General features: G+C 42.3%; 1 protein-coding gene across 5 annotated transcripts; it reads left to right on the plus strand.

The window, feature by feature from the left end:
- Positions 1 to 1,961: 1,961 nt before the first annotated feature.
- On the plus strand, positions 1,962 to 22,199 carry c16h15orf39 (chromosome 16 C15orf39 homolog). Of its 5 annotated transcripts, XM_064312094.1 has the most exons (4): positions 1,962 to 2,175; positions 10,767 to 10,810; positions 12,123 to 15,262; positions 19,413 to 22,199. In XM_064312094.1, the coding sequence occupies exons 3-4, from the start codon at positions 12,163 to 12,165 to the stop codon at positions 20,546 to 20,548; spliced, it is 4,236 nt and encodes a 1,411-aa protein (XP_064168164.1). In that variant the 5' UTR covers positions 1,962 to 2,175; positions 10,767 to 10,810; positions 12,123 to 12,162; the 3' UTR covers positions 20,549 to 22,199. The 5 variants fall into 5 exon arrangements, with proteins under 5 accessions (XP_064168164.1, XP_064168160.1, XP_064168162.1 ...); XM_064312090.1 differs by lacking the exon at positions 10,767 to 10,810; XM_064312092.1 differs by lacking the exons at positions 1,962 to 2,175; positions 10,767 to 10,810 and adding an exon at positions 10,253 to 10,432.
- The last annotated feature ends 137 nt before the right edge of the window (positions 22,200 to 22,336 follow it).

Consider the following 22,336-nt stretch of genomic DNA (forward strand, 5'->3'; position numbering starts at 1 on the left):
TGGTCTGGGATCCTATATAGAAAAAGCTACTGTAGATCACTCTTTGTTTGGGTAATCATGTAGTGAGGACATAAATAAAACTGTTATCTGAATATCTGAGGACCTGTCTTGGCTGATAAGGTGCTAGTAGCTCAGAAATATATTTAGGGGCTAGAACATTTAATACTTTAGCTACTACATTATGAATCAACTGGAGGCAAATGAATGCATTGCCATTTACACTTGAATAAAGAACATTGCTTTAGTTCAATCAGTCTATTTATGTAGTTGGATATTTATTGAAACTCAAAGTTTCCTCTGAAGTTATAACCTTTGTTGCAAGCCCAGTTCCTGTATACCTCAAAGCTATAATATAATTTTAGCTCATCCTTGAAAAGCTAAAATTATATGTATATTATGTGATGTACATATGATGTTGTTTAGCAATGTCTAGTTATTATTGTGAAGTTATTATTAAATATTATCAGAACAAATTTATATTTTTTTCAGCCAATATTACGAGCCAGAAATTATTATTTTGGCTCTTATTTTCAACCACTGTGGATCCTCTTTTATTTAATCATGCCCTGGCCAATCTGATCTTCATTTACAAATTGCACAGAAACCCTTCCACATGCAGACTAAGTAAGACTGAGCATCAGTGGAGAATGGCAGGGCTGGCAGAAGTGCTTTTCAATTTTTTATTTCAGTCAATAAATTCTCTAGGATTTCCTAGGCCATTCACAAACCAAATGTCACGATAATACATCAGGGGTTAAAAGGTTCAGATGTAATGTAGATATCACTCGTCAATTTGTTGATATTTCTACAAGAGGTCATCGGGTCCATATAAAAGGCATGGTGAAAGTTTAATGATGTCCTTGTTCACAGTTGCAGCTTTGATTACTGCCGAGACAGGCTTTAAGCCAAGTGAACGTGGTTATCTGAAATTACCGTGGCTAAACCTCCCATGCTTTAATATGGAGCCTAAGGAATGTGTTAAGCCAGATAAGAGAGCAGAGACAAATGGGATAAATGAGATCACTACCTCCCAGTGAACTGTGAGGCCCTTTGGACACTGTGTTATGCTCCCAGTAAACTGTTTTAGTTTGATTTTCTGTTGTTACTCACCATTAAGGTCCAAATGATTTAAATTAAATTAGAATAGTCTATAAAACAGAAAAGATCTCCAAGTCATAGAGTAACCATCTATTTAATGTAATTTAACGTGAGACATTTTTATAACAAGTACCAGCAGAATTTGGTGACAAAAACAAATTATTTCAACTTAATAAGAGCTTGAGACCTCATAATCATGGAGTTCTATCTGAAATATTTTTTTAAAAATGTGTTTAAACATGGAAATATCTTTTTTGTTGTTTTTTCTTCTTCTATGCGTCAGCTTAATCTCATAAAATTACCTTTTTAAAAACATTTTTAAAACTAACAGGGATGCAACACAAAACAATGCATTGATATGGAACTTTAAAAGTAAAGCTTGATGTCTCAAAAACTATACCACAGATTTCAAATATAATATACGTTATACTTGACTATGCTGTCTGCGATAAAGCTCTAACTGTGGACTCTTTTGTCTTAAACAAAACCACAGGTAGCCTATTGCTGATTCAACCTACTGCCTTTCTACTATTCCAATGAAAAGTTAATTTGCCGTGATTTGTTAATGGGATATGCAGTCCGGCGCCAGGTTCAAACTCTCATTGCATGTAATTCTCAGTATACACCCCAGTTTGCTGGCGGTAGGAAAAGTTATCCCGCCTTTAGATAAATTGACTTAAAACCAAAACCCATGTAAGCGAAGTGAAGACACAGATGTGCTGGGCTAAATTCGAAATGGATTTAAGAGAAATTGCATGCATCGTTTATTAGTCTCCGCCTCTTGATTGATGAAAGAGGCCGTCCCGTTTATTTAGTTTTCTATTGGCTGATCTTGCATTCAGTCCTTCCGGGCAAACCCTCGGAGAGACGCATAGGGATTCCTTTGACCACACCGCGTTGAACGCTGATGTGTAAAGTAGCCTACTGTAGCCTTCTCGATGAGGTATCGACAGCAAGGAGCACACTCACTCATCATTGGTTATCAAACTTGTAGCATCAGCGCACGATATTCCAGGCGATGCATGTGATGGATGCCTCAAAACTATACGATTTGGAATTTGCGACAGTACTATTAAGGTAAGTTGTTGCTTTTTTGTAGAAAAACGTCAGTTTGCATTGCTGCTGTAAATAAAAAGTACTTTGCAATTTGTTTCTGTACCAACAGTCTGGGCAACGAGACCGTAAGTGAATAATATTACTAAATTGGAGTTTTCGTGGTGTGTAGGTCAGTCGCTAGCTCACTAACGTTAATAAAATAGATAGTAGCCTATACTTAATTTAGTGGTGGCATTGGCTAGTCACCTTTTTTCATGACCACGTGTGATGAATCACAGAAATGAACGTTTCTTGTTCAGGAACACAATTACAGCGTACCAAACACCGGATGAGTAACAACATGTTTAGTTTTCTTGTTGACGATAAATGTCAGCTAGTTATTATGTGGAAGACGAAATGTTTGCGGTGATGTGTCCGCTGGCGAGCTATAGACTATATCGTTAGAAAGTTAATCTGCCCCTTTTAACCTAATGTTGCTTTTTGCGGCGTTCACCTAACAACTCGTGCCACGAACTGGCGCATTTTAGCATAACCAGATATCTTGTTTGGCTTCCTAAATATGCACGGCGGCTATGCAGTCATAAACAAAAGTCTGTGTTCTAGAAATCAAGTAAGCTAGTTTCGATTACCAATAGTAAATGTTGCAGCAGCATCAGAATGTTAGGACATTCTAATCACATGTGATCTCACACTTTAAAGGGTTAATGTTAGATATGTCGCAAACCCAAATGCCAGCTCTAAAACATTCCAGACGCTACTAGGCTACTGTCAGTGTGGTCAGGTTAAGTTGGTCATTTCGCTGAATTTGCATTATCGACTGACTACAAGCCGGTTTATTATGAATACCAATGCTTGTAAGTTTAGATGTTTTAATTTGAATCTGGAACTTTAGAGAGCATAGATGCAAAGGGGATCTTGTGGTCTACTACTTCAGTATGTATTTGGTGTTCATATTGAGCTCACGCCAATTTATGGAAAACATGACAATTTAAGACAAAAATCTCCTTTTTAACTATGGCGTTTAAAAAAAAGTTTGTACTGGCATTTTTTATAAATGAATTCATCTTATACAACAACGGGTTTTTAAGGAGACAATCTTGGCGATAGCTTTTAGTTTAACATTGAAGTAAAAATGACGTGCGTGTTTAAAAAAAAAAAAAAAAAAAAAAAATTTGGTAAATACAGTTATGCTTCACATCAGCTCTTGAAAAAATTGTGACCACATCAAATTTTCAGTTTCACAGATTATGGTGTGTGTGTGTGTGTGTGTGTGTGTGTGTGTGTGTGTGTGTGTGTGTGTGTGTGTGTGTGTGTGTGTGTGTGTGTGTGTGTGTGTGTGTGTGTGTGTGTGTGTGTGTGTGTGTGTGTGTGTGTGTGTGTGTGTGTGTGTGTGTAAAATTAAACTTGATATTCTTTCATGAGCTATTGACCACATAGGATTTTAATTCCAAATAAAAAATACTAGGCTCTAATTCAGAACATTGATTTGCAGAAAATGACAACTGGTCAAAATACTAACAATACAGTGTTGTGCATTGAAGAATGCAAACTAAACAAGTTTATTTGCATAATAAAAATAACAATGTATTTTCTTAGGATGGGTTCGACATTCAGTATTTGATAGTGACCTTAATTCTTAAAAGAAAATATGTAGACTTGATCTGCCTCTTGAGTGTAAGAGAATCTTGCTTTGTTGTTCACTTCAGGTACCTATACCAATTGACCTGTTTGATGTGGACCATTCCTTGAAATGACTCTAATAAAACTGTTGCAACTAAGCCAACATCTCAACTACTGTAGATTACCCACTACAGTTACTGGGAGAGCATCTATGTCCTAGGTAACAGCTAACATTCACACGTAATATACTGCAGCAGTCACAAGCAAGATGGTAGGTTTAACTCTTATGTCCGTGAACTGGAGGGGAAATGTACCATAATAACTCTAGTGCATAATAAAGAATGGTCCATGAAACTGATAATATTTCAGAACATCAGCATAATGGCTGGTCATTACTGTAATTATGGATTCGAAAATAAAGCGGCTTAATTTCATAGCTAGCTAGCCAGCATATATGGAAGGCGTGGTTTAATAGAAGTGTTGTCAGAGAGAAGTGCTAAAGGCATACTATGTATGTTTGTTTTGTGGCCCTTCTACACTCTTTGTAGTGTAGAATTTTCCTCCTCTGTCTTCAACCCCACCCACACCCCTGTTGAGGAGGCACCCTTAAGTGCTACAAACAAAATGTCAAGCGAAGAGGTGGTCATTGAATATTAAAAATAGCATTTTTAGCAACATGAATGATTCAATTTAGATGGTAATTTGGCAGTGTTATAACCTTTATACTGAGTGCACCCCTTTGTGTGTGAGAACACTATATGGTAGCTACTTTGTAGTGCAGCTATTTAGTGTTTTTCCTCAATCAGTATAGCTATTCTGGACATTTAGTTACAACTAGGATGCAAACACGGAATGGTGTGTGGAATAAGTAACATTAGCAGGCTATAGGCTTTTTCATAGTTATCCATTTCCTATTGAAATATTTCCATTTTATTTTCTGGAATATAACATATGTTTGTGGCTATGGATAACTGGTACTTTATGCAAATTGTAGCTACCTTATCTGACCCGCGTTCTCTAGTTGTTCCAATGTCCTTCAGTATGCAGTTATTGTGAGTCACTTTGGATAATGCTGCTCCGAAGTAAAATGTAATGGAATATTACATTGTTGTATTCATGAGACTCTTATAGAGTTAGAAATTAATGATTGAAATAAATGCTGGTGAACTGCCAATGTCTAGGCAGGTTTGCTGTGTTTTATGATCAGTGAACCCTGATGAGGATCAGAGTCTTTGTTTGCAACTTTGTTAGCTTTGTTAGTGAAGTTGGCTACATGTAGTAGTATTGCATGCGTACTGTATCAGTTCAGTTCCCGATTGAAATAGATACTGGTGAAATACCAAACTAGCTAAGTTGCAACTGAACAGTAACAGCAGTGCCCATAGCAGGGGGAATACATCTTGATGGGAGAACAGAATTAGATACACAGTCTAAAAGCAACATTACTTATAGGTCCAACAACAACACACTCCAGCTCTGTATCCCTTTTCATCCCCTTGGCGAACTTCAGCTGACGTCACCAAGGAAAAGCAATTCCAAGGTTGACTCTGATTATTGAGTGAGCTTTGTCAGCTTGTCTTTTTGCTTTGCTGTATCTAGGCTTCTTAGGATCCGTCATTGCAACAGCTAACGAGCAACAAACACTTTTGGAATCTGATCCCAAACCACAGGCTCTGTAGCCACGGCCATGCCTCCCCACAGAAAAAAGCACCACACCCAGAAATGTCCTGAACACATTTTAGAATAACAAATACAAGTAAAAGGTGCAGGAATTTGCTGAAACTAAGACATAGATTCCCAGTGCGTCATAGATATGCCTTGGTTATTTTATAATATTTTCAAGTAAAACATCCTGCATAGTCTGCCTTTAACAATATAACCAGTCAACAATGTGCGACTATCCCAAGAATGTCATGTCCCCATACAAAATAAAGAACAATGCCATTAGAATTTGAAGCAATTTAGGATTTTACAGTACAACAAATTGACAAAATGGACAATTTGTCAGACGCAGTAAGCTTCCATTTTCATTCCACCACAACACATAACAATCTACCCGGCCTCACAGGAGACAAATGTTTATGAACCTTTTGCAAAAGCCAAGTAATACAGTTGATAGCAACGTGGCACATATTTCCAAGCTTATTAAGTTATTGTCTGTCCACATGCACAGTACTATCATCATTGCCAATGCAAACCAGTGGCCTCATCATTGCCAATGCAAACCAGTGGCTCACAATTTGAGTGGTTAGACATAGCTTTCCTTGTGCATTAATCTCCCATTAAATTTATTTGTGGCCACGAAAATAGTAATTTAGCACCATGTGTCAAACTGTACTGATAACAAAACATATCACATAATCACATAACCCCAAGTCATTTGTCAGTATTATTACCCTTTTAGAGGGTCATGGAGAGCTGGTGACAGACCTTACATCTGCAGGCTAGAAGATATAACCACAACCCAAGAAGGACCCCAGTTCATTCTAGCACCCATGGAAACCCACACACTTCCAGACCAGATGCAAAACTCCATTGACCCTGAGATCAGTTGTGAGATTTCTTCACATTCATGTCTCCAATACAAACAATATATAATTTGCCAAGAACCTAAGGTTGTGTTCATCTTTTATTACCTTTTTTCTTTCAAATGAGCTTTTGCTTCTTCAGATGGCTCATATCTTGTCCACAGTATATAATTTGATACTAAAAATGTATTTGTTGAAATATTATTTTGAATCTATGGCCTATCTATGGTTATACACTTTGTTGTACGTCGCTCTGGATAAGAGCGTCTGCCAAATGCCTGTAATGTAATATTTGGTTTATCGTAGCAGAACAATAGCAAATATATAATCGATCTTTAACTCTCACTTATTTTAACTACTGTCAGAATAATATTAGAAGAAGAGGAAATTAACCAAACCCTAGATCATGATTTTTCAAACTTGGACTGCCATCCTCTAAAGAACCTTTAACGCAGATAGATCTTTTGTGTACAACAGATTAGCTAGTTAAAGGAAACTATTTAGGCTATTTATTCTCCATACCATCTGATGATCTAAAATACTTCCATGGAGAAAGCCAAGGGGAAATAAATTTAAACTGCAAGCTCACAAATTAAAAAAACAGATTTAATGCATGGCTTGTGTGACAAATGTTGGTTAAACACAAAGTTGAATAGGTAAGAGGAAGTTGAACAAATGGAGAAGATATACAGCAGTTTTCTGTAAAAGTTGCCATACCCGACAGGAGAATTGAGTTGCTCTCATCTGACTCATACAATTAAATGGAAAAGTATTGGGGCAATGACAAGATTTGTGATGTTTTGGCGCTGTATTCCAGCATATTGGATTTGAAATGGAATGCTGAATATGATGTTAAAGTGCAGACTGTCAGCATTAATTTGATGGTATTTACATCCATATTGGATGATCCATGTAGGAATTGCAGCCATTTTTATACAGTCTCTTTCTCACATTTTAGGGAAGCAAAACTGATGGGAAAATTGTCTGCTCTGCTGTTTCTTGGTGAGCAGTGTATCTTTACATCATTAGTTCCTGCACAAGAAAGCTAACAATAGGTCTAGAGTTGGTTCTTGTTGTGTAATTTGGAGTGTGTTGCTGTTGTGTCATTATGTGGGCCAAATGAGTGTCACTTCTAGTAAATGAGACCATCATGAGGCTGAAAAATCACTGAATAAATAGATGCAAAACATTTCATACATTGTTTGGAAGTAAAAATGCACTGTCAAGCTCAACAGTAGAAACGGAATTGTTACACCACAGTAGACCATTGTAGTAGATGCCAAAGCATACATTCAATTGTGAAGAAAAAACCTTTTCAACTGTCCAGCAGATCAACAACTCTCAATTATAGAGGCTATATATAGTGCTACCTTCAAGAACAGAACGGCCAGGTTAGAGTTTGCTAAAAATGTGCATTAAAAAACTAGATTTCTGAAGAAAATTTTTAGATGAATACTAATCTGTACCAAAGTGAAGGAAAGATGAACGTGTGGAGAAATAAAGGAAATGTTCATGATCCACAGCACCCCCCCATCATCTGTGAAACATGATAGTGTAGTGTTTGCTTGGGCATGTATGGCTGCTACTGGCACTGGCCGAGTTGTCTTCATTGGTGTGAGGAGCAAAATTAATTCTGAAATGTACAGTTATCTGCTCAGATCCAAATAAATGTCTAAAAAGCTATTGGACGGCCAAAAAGTATAATGCTCTTGACTGGCCAGTTCAATCACCTGACCTGAATGTAATCGAACATGCATTTCACTTGCTGAAGGCAAGACTGAACTGAAGGTTGAATGAAATTGGTGTATAAAAGAACTGTAATTCATATTCGTATCACCTGATATGGATGTAAATGTTTTTTTAAAAGGCAAATTAAATGTGACAGTCTGTTCTTTTATGATTTAGCTGCTACAGCAGCTTCCCAACAGCTTCTGCAGGTGGAAGGTGGAAGCCGCTGCCCACCTGGCAGTTCAGCCTGCTCAGCCTGCTCAGGCTGTTGCCTCTGGTCCACCGCCCCCCCCACCCCCCACCCCCCCGCTCGCCACACATGCTCACAGTGTTCTACACAACTTACTGGTCATGCAGCAAATACACGATATTGTGTTACATTTTTGGAAGTTACAACAAGGACGCACATTACCCGTGAAGTACTGCACCAAGTAATTACTCTTTTGTGTAGTTGAATTAATTTAGAGATTTATTTAAGTAGACTCAAAGATTGCCCTTTGAAAGGCATTTCCTTTCTCAGAAAAATATCTAGTAGCCAGATTGATTAGGTAGCGTGGTCTAAACCCTCAAGGAAATCAGTGCCAGAAAGAAGAAAATTCCAGATGGTAGAATGTGCCCCAAAGACAACATAGGAGCCATAGTATTACAGTATTTTTGTTAAAAGCAAATTTATAATTTTGTTGCTGTAGGGCCCCACCTGTTGGCTGAACACCTTTACTGCACATACTGTTTTTAAAGAAAAAGAGACACGAATTTGCAACAAAATGAATGTTCAGCAACATACACTCGGTATTGGGCTAGTGGTGCATTTGTTTACTAAGCTCCCAATAAATGTGGAATGTTTGAATTTGCATGTCCGGGAATATTTAAGTTTATAAGTTTTTGTTTGCTTATTTTTCGGTAAATTACTTTTTGAATTATTCCCCCACCCATTGGTGGAAAAAAGTGGTGGGGGAGGGGAATGCCCATGCCAAAAAAAACCCTCAGTCCAAATTCCAGGAGGTGGAAATTAGGTGCCTCTAATTTCAGATGTAAAACAGCAGTAACCAGTAACACTGTGGTGTCATTTTGGCTTGAATGAGCATTTTGCAGTAGTCCAAACTGCAGTATGTGTTGACCTATTTCCTTGTCTGACAGACAGACATTGATTTGTAGTTAATGATTAGATGCCTTATTCAGCGTCTTCAGGAAGGTGTATGTAGGCCCTATATGCAGAAGTTAATGTTTCCTAAGGAGCTTCCATTTTGTTTTCAAAACCAGAACTCTGATTATGGCAGTAATTGTGAAGAATGTTGATTGGCAAAAGATGTTAAAATTATAGGTACATACTCATTTTTTGTTTAAATATTTATTGATTGTGGCTGTATGTTCAGTTCACGATGCAATTGTGATATCCTATAATATATTAAGGTTGCTTTGTAAATTTTTTCTGTGCAGGAAGTAGCCTATACACCACACTATAAGGAAAGTGGAAATGCTACACTCCCTATAGAAACTTTGAAGACACAAAAGTACATCTGAGCTATTGTTAGACATCAATGCATAGACTTCACTTAGCAGCTGGTTGACAACTGCATTTTTGGGGTTACACTCTTTGTTTTTTCATTTGCGTTCCCCAAATACTGATGTGTCACTGTTATGGTTCTTAAGAAAAAAATTGCTTATGATAAAAGGCATTGCTGAGTGTATACTCATATATCATCAGTGTTTATATTTGTGTTCAGTGGTTAATAATGTACCAGCCATTTGTGTTTACTCACTATTGAGATACTGTGCTCAACATTCAGAGCTGTAATATTAGCAAAGCGGAGTCACCCCTGCCCAGCTATATGGAACAGAATATGCCTAAAGCATTATATTGGCTGTATAGATTTCAGCCAAAAACGTGAAACCACCTAATGTCAGTGTGCAGCTTAGCCCACTTCTCACTTCCTTACCTCAGATGGTCAACAGAGGGACTCCAATGTTTGGGTAGTACCACACAAGAGGTGTGAGAAATGAGACTTGCAGTGTGTGTGTGTGCCGAAGATGCTAGAATATGTTTGGCTAACTGCCGCAAACACCTGAGCGGTCGCATGTTGGGTTTGTGCTCTTGTATGATTCTGTAGTTTCTCTCAGATTGTCACGTGCCACCAACCACAAGCTCCACCTTATCTTCCAGCCCACAGGAAACCATATCACATCTCTCTTTAGTGGGTATTTTTTCACCCTCGCTGAGAAATTGTCAACAGGATATTCAGCAATGTACGTGGGCTGGAGAGAGAGAGTGTGCAGCGAAACTGACGAGGATGTGAACCCTCCAGATAGTGCTGCTGTGGCCTAAATTTGGCTTCATGTCGCCTACAAACCGAAAGTCCTGAAGAGGAAGCAACCGCCTGGTCTGTCTGCTGTCAGATCTCAGGGTATGGCTGCTCAGCCCACCTTTTGCGTCATTTTCAACATTTGCCAAATGCTAAATGTCAGGGGCACCTGACGCGCTCTGTGCAGACATATAAATGTGGTGTCTGGGTGCTCTTCGTGATGCACGGACAATGCAGAAAGGATTTAAGTAGCAGGCAAAAGTGCAACTGGGGTGGTATCCTTGGCTGAGGAATTGATACTTGGTGTACAAATCTTTTGCAAGAGACATGAAATGTGATGAACTGGATGTTGACTCAGGTTTACGGTATGTATGTTCATTTTTTGAGGTACTGTTTGTTTAGGAATTACCTGTATTCACTGTCTGGTTTGTTGTAGGTGGTAGGGGAATTTGATCTTGGATGGCAAGACTAAATTTGAAGGTGAGGGAAAACAGACTCTATCCAGAGTCCAGTTTCACGCCAATGCACTGCAGTTAATGTGGACTTAAGTGAAAGGGTAACAGTTGTAATTCATGTGTCTGCATGAATCCTTCTGCAAAAGGTGTTATGGAAAAACTGCAGTGAAGAAAAAATGTCTTGAGTACAATGCCTACATGCAGTGTGCCCTCCCTCTCAGCCCTTTACATCTTGCTCAATGGCGGATGCCTTTTTCTACAGTTTGCTGAGATGGCTGGACTGTGAAGTGGCAAAAATTGACACCACTCACTACAACTAGTCTACTACTGATCTACTGTAACACACAACTACTGTAAAACACAAGTAAACTGCAGGAGGACTGCAGCTGGTTCCACATTTTACCCAACTTATTTTGGATATGATTGTAAACTAAGTAGAGCCTACCACAATACCTCGTAGCTGCTAGTCCCCCCCATCCTGGTCTCACCAGTGGGATTGGATTGAGGGATCTGCCTGATGTGGAGGAACATTAAAGGCACATCAGTTCAGGGGTGAGCTGTGATTGGGGCTTGTGAAACTATCACTGTCAACTCAGACCTCATGATCTTTGTCAAAGGGGAAGGAACTTTCTCACAGGAAATTCAGCTTTTAGTGTTTTTTTTTCTTCTATTAAATGTTTCTTTGTGAACTTGTGTGTCTCAGAACCTCCCTTGGAGTATCCTCTGCCTTAGAGAATGTCTCTAAGTTCTTTTCTGTAGTCATTTATTAGGTTTGTGGGTAGTAGGTATATGAAACTGGTGTATAGTTGAAGTTCTTAGTGGATAGCAGGCTATATGAGAGGACAGAGGGTGCAGCAGTCCTGCCAGCAGAGGAAGTGTAACCTAATCCACAGATGGTGAATATTGCATACCAAACTGACTTGTTCTTTCTTGACTTCAATGTTCCAGTGTTCATGTGAACAGCAAGTTGTGCGGTCAGCATTAATTAAGTTTCTGATATTCTGTATAATATTGATATTTAAGTTTCAAATTTACTGCATGTATTTCAGGGCGATATGAATTTGATGAGAATTTCCCTGCTTTCTGCAGAAAGTTGTCTTTGCATTGGCAATGGCAGTTAATTCAACCCAGAGATATCTAAGAGCTGCAAGCTACAATGTTGTGGATTAATGGAGAATGGTCTCTGCTGCTTTGTGCCCATAAACCCATGAAACAATCAGGCCAGTTGATGTCATCTGTTCTTTTGTACTGATGATTTGTGGTCCGGTTGGAACAACTGGTTTTTAATGTATATACTGCAGATTTTTTAATATGCACCTTTTTTAAAATTGTTTCAGATTCTGTGGTGTCTTTTGACTGCCACAAACTCAGGAGGTGATGATGAGCAGCAAGCCAACACCACGCTTCATGGACCCAGTGGCTCACGCCAAGTTGCCCAGGCTGGAGACGACGTTGGGCGCCAAATCGGGTGACATGCCTGGCTACTCCCATGAGGAACCTGTAAACTACAGCGGCACATACTTCTCCTACTGTCTCAGTGGGCCAGACAGGACCGACCTTTCCCCACACTGGAGTCCCCCTGGTGCCTGTCTGCAAAGGAGCCCCATCGTTCACCCCACTGGTGCTGGCCGGCCGTTGAGCGGTCAGATCACTCACAGGCCAGAGAACATGGCCCACTGTGTGGAGGGCAGTCCTCACTCGGCCACACGTGACCTGGCGGCCAATCAGCAGTCATCATATTACGACAGAGTTCCAGAAAACCAAGGTCCCAGTGCTCCTGGGATCCATGCTCCGACGGCTGTGAGAAAGCTTGGTGTAGGAGGGGCCACTGTTTCCCCATCAAGAGGGAGCCCCGTGGGTCTAGCCATCCCTAAGCCCATATATGGACACAACCCTTGCTGCACTGAGCATGGCTGCACGTCGGGACCCTGCTACAGCATGGAACGTGGTGCGCCCAGAGTGCACCCTAATGCCTACAATGAGGAGTGGATGTTACACTATGGGCCCCTGTCTCTCCTACAAAGAAAAGAGCGTGAAGCGTTGTTGCAGCTGGAGCAGAGCTCCATCCGATTCCCCCTGAGAGAGACCACACCAGAAGGGTACCATGCCATGAGACCAGCCAGGCCTATGAGGTTTCCTTCTTTCATGGAAACAAATTATGGGAATTTCCCTTATACCAGCACCGCCCGCTCACCTTTAAGCCCCTCCTCTGACTTATTTCACCGTTTACAGTTTCCCTCCAAGGTGTACCACAGCCTGCCCCCACCACCCTCCTGCACTTACGAGGAGGTGCAGCAGATGGCCCTCACACACCCTGGGATTACACCTAAAATATACCCAGATCGCCCTCCTCCCGCTCCCAGGTACACGCAGCTGCCACAGCGTCCTGTGTTTTACTATTCTCAGGGGAACATGGAGCTTGAAAACCCTTCGCCATACAAAAGCTCCAGCAGGAATCTGGCGGCAGACCCTCCACCCACTGTGAGTAAGCAGGTTTCTCCCAACCCTTTGGGTCCCTGCCTGGGGCCTCAGCCTTCTCTGAGTGACTTTTCAGCCTCCTGTCCTGCGACCACCATGAACCCTTTGTTTCCCAGAAACCGTGACCTTTCACATTTTCAGATGTACAGGGCGCATGCAGGCATGACGGGCCAGAAGAGAGCTTTTGCTGAAGGGCCTGGTGCCCCCCTGCTGGTCAGACACGCGGACCGGCCTGTAGATTACTCTTCGCAAGGAGCGTGGGTGACCAGTTCTCAGAGGGAGCTGTGCAAGAGGCCGCTCAGTCCGGGAGCCTTCAACCCCGTGCAGCAGTCGCTCTCCGACTACAGGGGCTCGGATCACATGTCTGTGGGAAAGCGCAAAATACTTGGGCATCACAGTTTGGAAGATGAGCAGTCAGGCCTCAAAGCAGCAGCTCCTCAGTGCAGTGTGGACCACCACGAGGGAGGAGCAGTGGCAGGCGCTGGGCCTGCTCTCCACTGCAGCAGTGTGGAACGCACCTCATCCCAGTGTGCACAGGTACCAACCAGCAAAAAGCACAAGGAAAATGCAAGCGCCCCTAACGAACCAGTTGCTGCTGAGGTGCTTGACATGGGGCAAATGGACAAAAGTGAGTATGTGTATGAAGCGCAGGCTCCCTGCAGACCACAAGAAGAGAAGAGATCCGACCAAAGACAGGGAGAGAGGTTGCACAGTCCACCGTCACCTCCCATGCCCGTCATCAACAAAGTTTTTAGCTTAGCTCCTTACAAGGCCTACCTTCAAGCATCCGGAATGCTACCACCGCAAAATGGCCTTCAAAATACGAAGGCATTTAACGAGAGAGACTCTCCACTAGGGCTGGATGAACCGAGACACAAAGCTTCACTGAGGGTCTGTTCACATCCTTCTCCTGAGGCTAACCCTGTCCATTTGCTGGAACCTCACCAGATAAAAACTGAGAAAGTCACCCTTGGCGAGACAGATTTTTCATTAAAGTCTGATGAAATCAGATGTGAAGGGGAGCACCAAGGCTTCAAAGAGACCAAGTTCAAGGAAGAGGAGGCAGAGAAAGTAACAAGCTCGTCTGACAGCGTGCTTGACCTACGAGTGAAAAGGGGAGAATTCAACATGTTTGCTTCTGAGGTCCAAACGTCCATGGATCAGCTGAGCTCCACAGGATGTGGGGCGGACACTGCCAACAGGCATGTAGTCATGAGAACCCTCTCTCTCAATCATAATGGTGAGCACTCTGTCCTGGTGGCGCCTTCTTCGAAACCTGTGACACCAAGTCCCGTGCCCCAAGAAACAAAAGTGTTCCAACAGATACCTCCCCAGTGTCTGAACCGGTCTGCTTTTAAGGTCGTCGTACCAGATGTTCTTAGCCCCCCTGCACCGTCTCACTTGCCTGAATGTCCCCAGCCCACCCCCGAGCCGAAGCCACCCGGAGATGCCAACAGACAGGCCCGCCACCGCTTCATGGAGATCCACCAGTCTCTCTTCCGGCTCATCTCCGCCTCTGTCTCCCGGGCCCCAGAACAGGAGCTGCAGGCCTGGCTGGCCAATTTAGAGGCCGCCTCCTCTCCCACAAAGGCTGTGCCGGTTACTGGCCTGCTGGGTGCGGGGGCAAAGGAGCCGTGGCTCAGGTGCAGGGACACAGCTGCCGCACTCTCCCAGGTTGCGGGCCAGCTGGAGGACTACGCCGCAAACCGGCAGTGCCCCTTCCCGCATGTCATCCGGGCGGGGGCGCTCTTCATCCCCATGCTGGTGGTGAAGGAGTACTTATTCCCGCAGGTCCTCGGGGCGCTCATCGATCGGGTGCTCCAGGAGCACCATGTGGAGCTGCGCCCCACCACGCTGTCTGAGGAGCGCCACCTCACGCAACTCCAGAGGCGTACCTGCTCCTCCAAACTCAGGAGGCTCCTGTCCCTCAAACACCTGCCAGACATTTACCCCGATGTGCTCAACCTCTACTACCATGCCTGCGTCAGCAAGCGCCTAGGTGAGCAAGCATAATCGCACCTCAAGATAATGTGCGTCTGTTGCCTCCACAGAAGCAGTGTTGCATTTGCTTCAAGCAGCACAGATATGGGCTGTCTTGAGTATTATTGTTCAGATCATATCACTGAAACTATCTATGCCATTGAGAATGAGGATACAACATGCTGAAGGATGGATGAGACACGTTTTTAAACATATAAGCAATGTACAATAAGACAGTCTGCAAAGAAGTTTTAATGCACAATTAGAAAAGTCTTGAGGCTGAAAATATTTAGTGTAGCTAACCAGACCACATCCTCTGTAAAGCTGACCTTTCTTTGGGTTCTCCTTTTATTTTAAATAGCCTAAAGCAGAAGTGAATATTTCCTCTTCATATGAGGTAAAGGACAGGCTCACTCACTGCACTGCATCGTGATATTCTGTACATGGAGGCAAGGAGGATATAGGGCCCAAGTGGAAGGGCTGTCGCATCAAGTTCCCTTTCCCCAATCACAAGATTGGTAGTTAGTGCTAGTACTGATTAATTTCCTCATTTACATGGGTCAGGTGAAGCTGATATTTCATAATCCACATGGGTTGGGTGGAGTTGTTTTTTTTTAAGTGAGTTTGAAGTTTTGAGTCTGAGTTTGTAAGTTGTGTAACCACTTGTGGGGGAGTGGGGGACGAAAAGAAAAAAAGAACAGGCCTCGTATCTGAGTAGTGATGTTGGCTAATATTTCCAAAGCCACGTGGGCACTTCCAGCCCTGCCAGAGCTGCAGGTTTTGCATCCTTTTTGTAGAGCTGTTTTAATGTTGACGGCCATGCCCAAGGTTTCCGTAAACCCGGGAGAATACACCTAAACTAATAGCAAGGCACATGGAATTATTGTAAATCTTTGTTTTATATTTATAGGGGAATCCTTTTGATTCGCAGTAGATGACCGTTTCATTTGGAGGCTTGTTTTGCGGTTTTTGAATTGCCAAACGGAAGTCCTGATGGTAGATGCCTGGTTTCACTGAAACATCAAATATGTCTGCACTTCTGGCTGATGTTTGCAAAGCTGGTTGCCATTATGACCTCAAATACTAAAAATAAAATGAGGAATCTACTGGACTGTGTCATACATACACCAGGTGAAGGAAACCACTTAAATAATTAAAATATTTTGTTCATTTAGAAAGTGGACAAGTAATTTTGAATGCTGCTATAATTAAAATCTAAAACTCGCAGTCTGTTGGATTTTCTCTTCCTGAGTATTAAGGTGTTGCTGGTATTTGCTTTAAGTTTACCTTGGGTATTGAACTGCACCGAGAATCAGTGAAATGCCAAAATTAAAATCTATGCATCCATCCTCTTCAGTTGAATGTTTTTTTCCTTTTTCCAAAGTCACTTTTTAGTCAGTTATTTTATTTCAAATCCCATTTATTTCTTCCAGATTCCACCTCACCTGCTGGTGCCCAAAAGACAGCTCAGGTACCTGCCTCTTGCTCGGATGTTTCCACTACCTGCTGTTTCTGGTTCAGGCCCTCAACAGAGTTTTTATTTCTGACTAAAGGGTGCCAGACTCACTCAGAGGAAAAAGCTAAATGGGAGGACAGGCAAAATATACGCGTTTCTCAGCCCCATGGTTGGTTTAGTGTCAGGGAATTCTTCCTACGGATGTTGTTTAAACACCAAGGTTATAATGTCCCTGTACTGCCAAGGATGTTTACTGCTAATGATTTAATAGCTCAATGATTTTTTTTTTGTGTGCGTTTAAAAATAAAATTTAAAAAATCAAATAATTCCAAATATGTGTATTGTGCTTAACTTTTAGTGGTTATCAAGGAGAACTTTTCCTTTTTTTGATGCAGAAGTACCCTAGAAGGAAACTGTGACTAATAGGGAGAAATGTTGGAGTGTGCTACAGATGCAGGCATTTTTGGAGGATGCAAGTGATTTAAAGACCCTGTGCTTTTCCTTGCATTTGAGATGTTCATTGAGCCAAAAAATAATAATGCATATTTTTTATTTATGTTGAAAAAAATTTAAAAAATAAGTTTATAAACTTGAAAATACTAAGATTTATTTTTGATGTGAAGCATGTTGCTTTTTAAACACGAGCTAGATGCCCATTCTGTTATTCTCATGAAGTTCAATTCTGAATGGCAGTCTTCTGTAATCGGCCATTCTGTGTTAGACATCTTTCACTGTTCATTCCTGTATCTGCACAATTTATGTGAATAACCTGATGGTCAGCCATTGCAGTTCGGAATGGCTACTGAATTTCATTCTTGTACAGCTGGTGGAATTCAATCACCACCAAGTAATCAACTTGCTTAACCTACTTGTACGTACTGCTGATTTAATATCAGTGTTCATCTGATTCAGGAGCACTGACTTGGCCTAATCAGTTTGATGTTTTCTGTTGTGATGTTCATGTGGTGTGGGATGACCTGGCCCTGTACCTTCCAACTGTTGAACTTGTTTGTCCTGTTTCCTTGTGTTTCTTTGCTGCTGAGGGGCCAACAGATCTGGGCAGTTGCTTTGCTTAAATTTAGTTATTGATGAGTTACTCTGTAGTTGACTTTATACTGAAATATTACTCCCTGCCACTCCCTGCACCATCATGCCAAACGTATTGTAGTGTTCTGGCTTTGTGGACACTTGAAGCCCATTACCCCCTCAGTGGTTTGAGTTGGTACACTTGTTAATGCTTACAGTGGGGCTTCTGTAGCCTCAGTAAGATGAGTAGACTTTTGCAGGCATGATCAGGTTAAACTGATAACAAAAGTGGGCTTGGGGGTCTTGTGTGGTTCTCGAGCTCAGACGCAGTCTTTCTGGTGCAACACTTTGTCCAGCTATAAATAACAAACAAAAAAAAGCCAGCGGTTTCCCCTTCAGCATGCAACCGCTGAAGTCAATGAGAAGGGTGTAAGTGATGGTAATGTAAGCAGTAATTCTAACGGTGAATGAAAAGTAACACTGGACTTGAGTATTTTGAAAGGCCATATATAAGACTGAATCTGAGCGTCAGAATGCAGATGTGCTGCTTGGTAAATGGACTCTGTCATATCTAACCCATTGCTGATTTCTCTTTCCTGCGCAAGTTCAACCACTTTCCATCATGTGATCTTATTTTGCTTTTAGCTTGGGGAAAAATATATGAATGTTTCTTTCCTCAGCCATTTTTGTACTGCACTGTACAATAATGCATTTGCACTGTCTTTAAAGCTGTGGAAGTGCCATGGGTTGTTTTTTGTGATGTCACAAACATGTCTTTACACAAGCTGAAGGTTTACAGTAGTTCAGTACCGATTATCTTTATCCGGTATTCACCTGACTCATTTTAGTGGCGTATTTTTAAAAAAGTGTATTGTATGCAATTCAGGGTTGTGATTGGTGCATTTTCTTTCACCTTCTGGCAGGACTGTGGGCATCAGTGGTAAATTAAGTAAAAATATGCTTAGCTAGTGTGTGCAAAGTTGGAATTGTTAGCTAACAGTTACTGCAGCAGTATTAAAGTGCCCTATTCATTTTTACATATTTTGTTAAACCCATATGCTTGCAGATGTAAAAACGAGAGCAATACATAACATTCCAGGTTCTGTATTGAACTGCGTGTACACAGCCCGGAACAGCTCTTTTTACTTCGGTCCATTTTCAAGATTTGGGAGGGTTCTGGGTTTTACTCCATGCAGTTATCCAGCTAACTTCGTAATCCTGCTTTGTGATACAGGCCCCTATACATTGCATAAACTGTCCTTGGGAGCAAAACCAATGTGGGCCACTGAACTGGTTGACATAAAGGCTGCACAGAATATACATAAACTGTGTTACATGTGGTACAGATGCAGAGTTGACAGCATAGTGCAGGGGTGGCCAATCCTGGTCCTGGGGAGCCAGAGGGTCTGCTGGTTTTTGTTTTCACATTAAATACAGCAACCACTTAGACTGAAGAAACCAGGTGAGGTGAGTTAACTGTGTAATCAGCTGCTATAATTGATCAGTTAAGTGCAGAGTAAAAACAAATACCAGCAGGCCCTGTGGCTCTCCAGGACCTCTGGCATAGTGCATTGTTGAGTAGCACACACGAACCAGTGACATCAGAGAAAGCAGCCAGTGGTTGTTTTGGTGTTGTGGTAAAGGAGCAATTTTTTTTTTTTTAAAGCTGCTTTGATTTTTCTTTCAGGTTTAGTGTTCAGCACCCCACTGAAAACCGAAAGAACAGAATGTTCAGAGGAGATGGAAGCTTCCAGGACTGCCATGTCTGCCCAGAGCCCCTCCGACAGGCCAAGCTCTCCAGATCCTCCCAAACCGCTGAAGGACCTGAACACAGGGTCCCGCCTCAGGAAATGCAAAAGGAAAGGCAGGCAGAGGGCTGCCTCAAAAAGAAGGTTTTTGGGGAAGGAGAAACCGTTACTGGGGGAGAATTTCGGGTACGCAGTACAGTCAGAAAGCTGGAGCATCGTGAACTCTTTCAGTGGGGAAGAGGCACGGGAGGGGTCGCAAAGCCCCTGCAGCGAGAACCTAGAGCCCCTGAAGATCAAAGTGGAGGAGCACTCCCCCATGGTGACTCAGGGATGTAATGAGGAGCCTGAGAGCACCTGGGGGCCTGTGACCTCTGATGACCTGTCCTCAGGAAACAGCGACACAGAGACAGAGAGAGCCTCTTTGCCACCATACTTGAGTCAGCCCTCCGAAACCACCAAGTCTCAGGCAATTCCAAAGAGCCACTCTGGGATGATCCTCAAGCTCAGAAAAGTCCTGTTTAACAAAGGTCCATTCAGGAGAGACCCTAAATACCAGCCCTTTCTAAATCGCACACAGCCCATCCAGCTGGGGCACCAGGGAAGGGAAGGGGCAGAAGGGGAGGAGCAGAAGGAGCAGACAGGGGCCCGGAGGATACAGGCCAGGAGGAGGCTGAGAGTAGGGGGCTTCCCCAAGGCTCCGAGGCCCACACGCAGCTCCTCCAAGGTGCTCCCCGTGCGCAATTCCCCCATGCAGCTGAAGTACTTCCCGCACCCGTCAGCCAGCCACAGCGGCCAGCGCCGGCGGAGGTGGGTTCTGCGTTCCGCCGTACAGACTGCCCGACGGGCCATGCAGAACCGCTACCCCGACCTGGTGGGCAAGAGGATCCGCCACCTGTACGAGGAGAATGACAAGTCAGAGGTGTGGTACCGGGGTGTGGTGGTGCGGGTCCACGAACCACACATAAACCCTCTAAAAACCGTGTTTGAGGTCAAGTATGACAGTGAGCCTGAGTGGCAGTACTATCTGGAACTGCTAATGGATTACAAGAAGGGATGGCTCAAAGTGGAGGACTGAGGACACTGTGCGTATGTGTGTGCACGCAATGTTTGATCTTTTGGGGATCCTTTGTGTATTGTTGCTCTCTTGTGTGTTTTTGTGCTCTGAAGTACTGGTTTGAGACCCGTGAGTGAGGCATTCTTTTTCAAATGTATTATGGTAAAAATGTGAATGAAAGTCTCACCGTTCAGTTATACCACCCTGGCCTTCTAAATTTATACAATATCATGCACTGTGACTGCACATAAACTCCCAGGATGAATAAAAAACATACAATGAATCTGAAATAATGGGGAAAACCCCCAGAATGTGAACCATCACATTAACTGCACTTGGCCATTGCTGTTTGCTCCCAGCGCTCAGTAATTTTGCTGCCAATGTAACCTTCTCTGTAAGTGGAGCAGTAAACATTTGGCTTTTGGAGGAATGATGTCACTAGCCTGACAGAAATGAGGCCCAAAAACACAAGTGAAATCTACTTTGAATACTTTTGATGCCCTTGGAAAGCAGCTTAAAAAGTCCTGGATGGGACATTCCTGGTAGCTACAGTATTTGCTCTTGTGCCATGAAAGTTGCAGATATGTGCCTTCAGGAACAGTGACCAGTAACAACCCCTTGACTGTCTTGACTGTGACTTACCACAAACCCGTCATTGCACATATCCTGTGAAAGATAGCAGTTTTTGCATGATGATGTGTTCAGGTTCATCACAGACAGTCTTTGGCCTGACCTGGAATTTGGTTATATTGCAGAAGTCTTCGTGTTTTCACTGGAATCTGCATATTTCAGCCACATGGGAACATTCCCAAGCTTTTGTTTTACAAAATGGTTCCATATCATTCACCTGCAGTGTGGCAGTGCCATACGGTGTAGATGAGTAAGTTCTGGGAGATCGGATACTCCGCAATCTGTTAATTTTCTTGGCAAGGAGTTGTTGGGGGCCAGGTTGACATTGCTGATATTGATATGAATATTATATGGTGTGTGACTTGCTTTCTTTCATCTTATTTTTTTTTTGTCATGGAAAGCTGGGCTGAAAGCACACCAGAAAATGGCAACTCTGACAGTTTTTGTATTGCATCAACCTGCCCAGACAGACATGGTAGAGTTTAAACGCACATTGTAAATTAATTCCACCTCGTTTGTAAAATGAAAACATAAGATCTAAGGCAGGGAAATAGACTTTAGGGGGCGGATTGGAGGAAATGCCTTTGAACGTGGTGTGCATATACCTGTCTGACCTCAAAACTAACAGCCGATGTTGCAGTTCTGTCAAAGCTTTGGTCATCTCAGGGAGCTCTGCCTCTCCTTGTTTGTGGGGGGTGGGGGGACAGGGACATAGACGGGACAGGGTGGATCTGCTGTTTGAAAAAATTTTTTAACGGAAACACTCTGAATGAGACTTGTTTTATTGTCAAAGTTTGTGAGTGATTTCATTCTACAGTTCCCCTTTACTGCTGATAAAAACATCCCCATACTAGAGACACACATTTGTTGATTTTTTTAAAAACCATTGTATGTGCCTTTTCATCTCAAAATGCATAGTAATTTATTTTTATTGTGTATAATTTGAAATGTTTAGGTTCTGAATTTTTTTGGTGTCATTTTTATATTGGTTGTATTTTGACTAAACAAGATGTTTCAGTACAATAAATGTGTTCAAATGCAATATCGTTTATTTGTGGATTTGTTCATATTTAGTGGTTATAATAAAATGCGAGGCAAGTGAGTAAATGTGTTTGATTTGGAGTAGCTTAGAGAACTTTGTGAAAATAACTTTTTGGTTTGTAGTCCCATACCTGACCC

The sequence above is a fragment of the Anguilla rostrata genome, chromosome 16 (assembly GCF_018555375.3).
Source record: "Anguilla rostrata isolate EN2019 chromosome 16, ASM1855537v3, whole genome shotgun sequence".
In the NCBI taxonomy this organism is placed as follows: Eukaryota; Metazoa; Chordata; class Actinopteri; order Anguilliformes; family Anguillidae; genus Anguilla; species Anguilla rostrata.

Excerpts from the sequence above, each read along its gene's own strand:
- c16h15orf39 (XM_064312094.1), top strand. The coding sequence starts at position 12,163 with ATGATGAGCAGCAAGCCAACACCACGCTTCATGGACCCAGTGGCTCAC. Across the intron at positions 15,263-19,412 it reads CTGCGTCAGCAAGCGCCTAG|GTTTAGTGTTCAGCACCCCA; the intron begins GTGAGCAAGCAT and ends TTTTTCTTTCAG.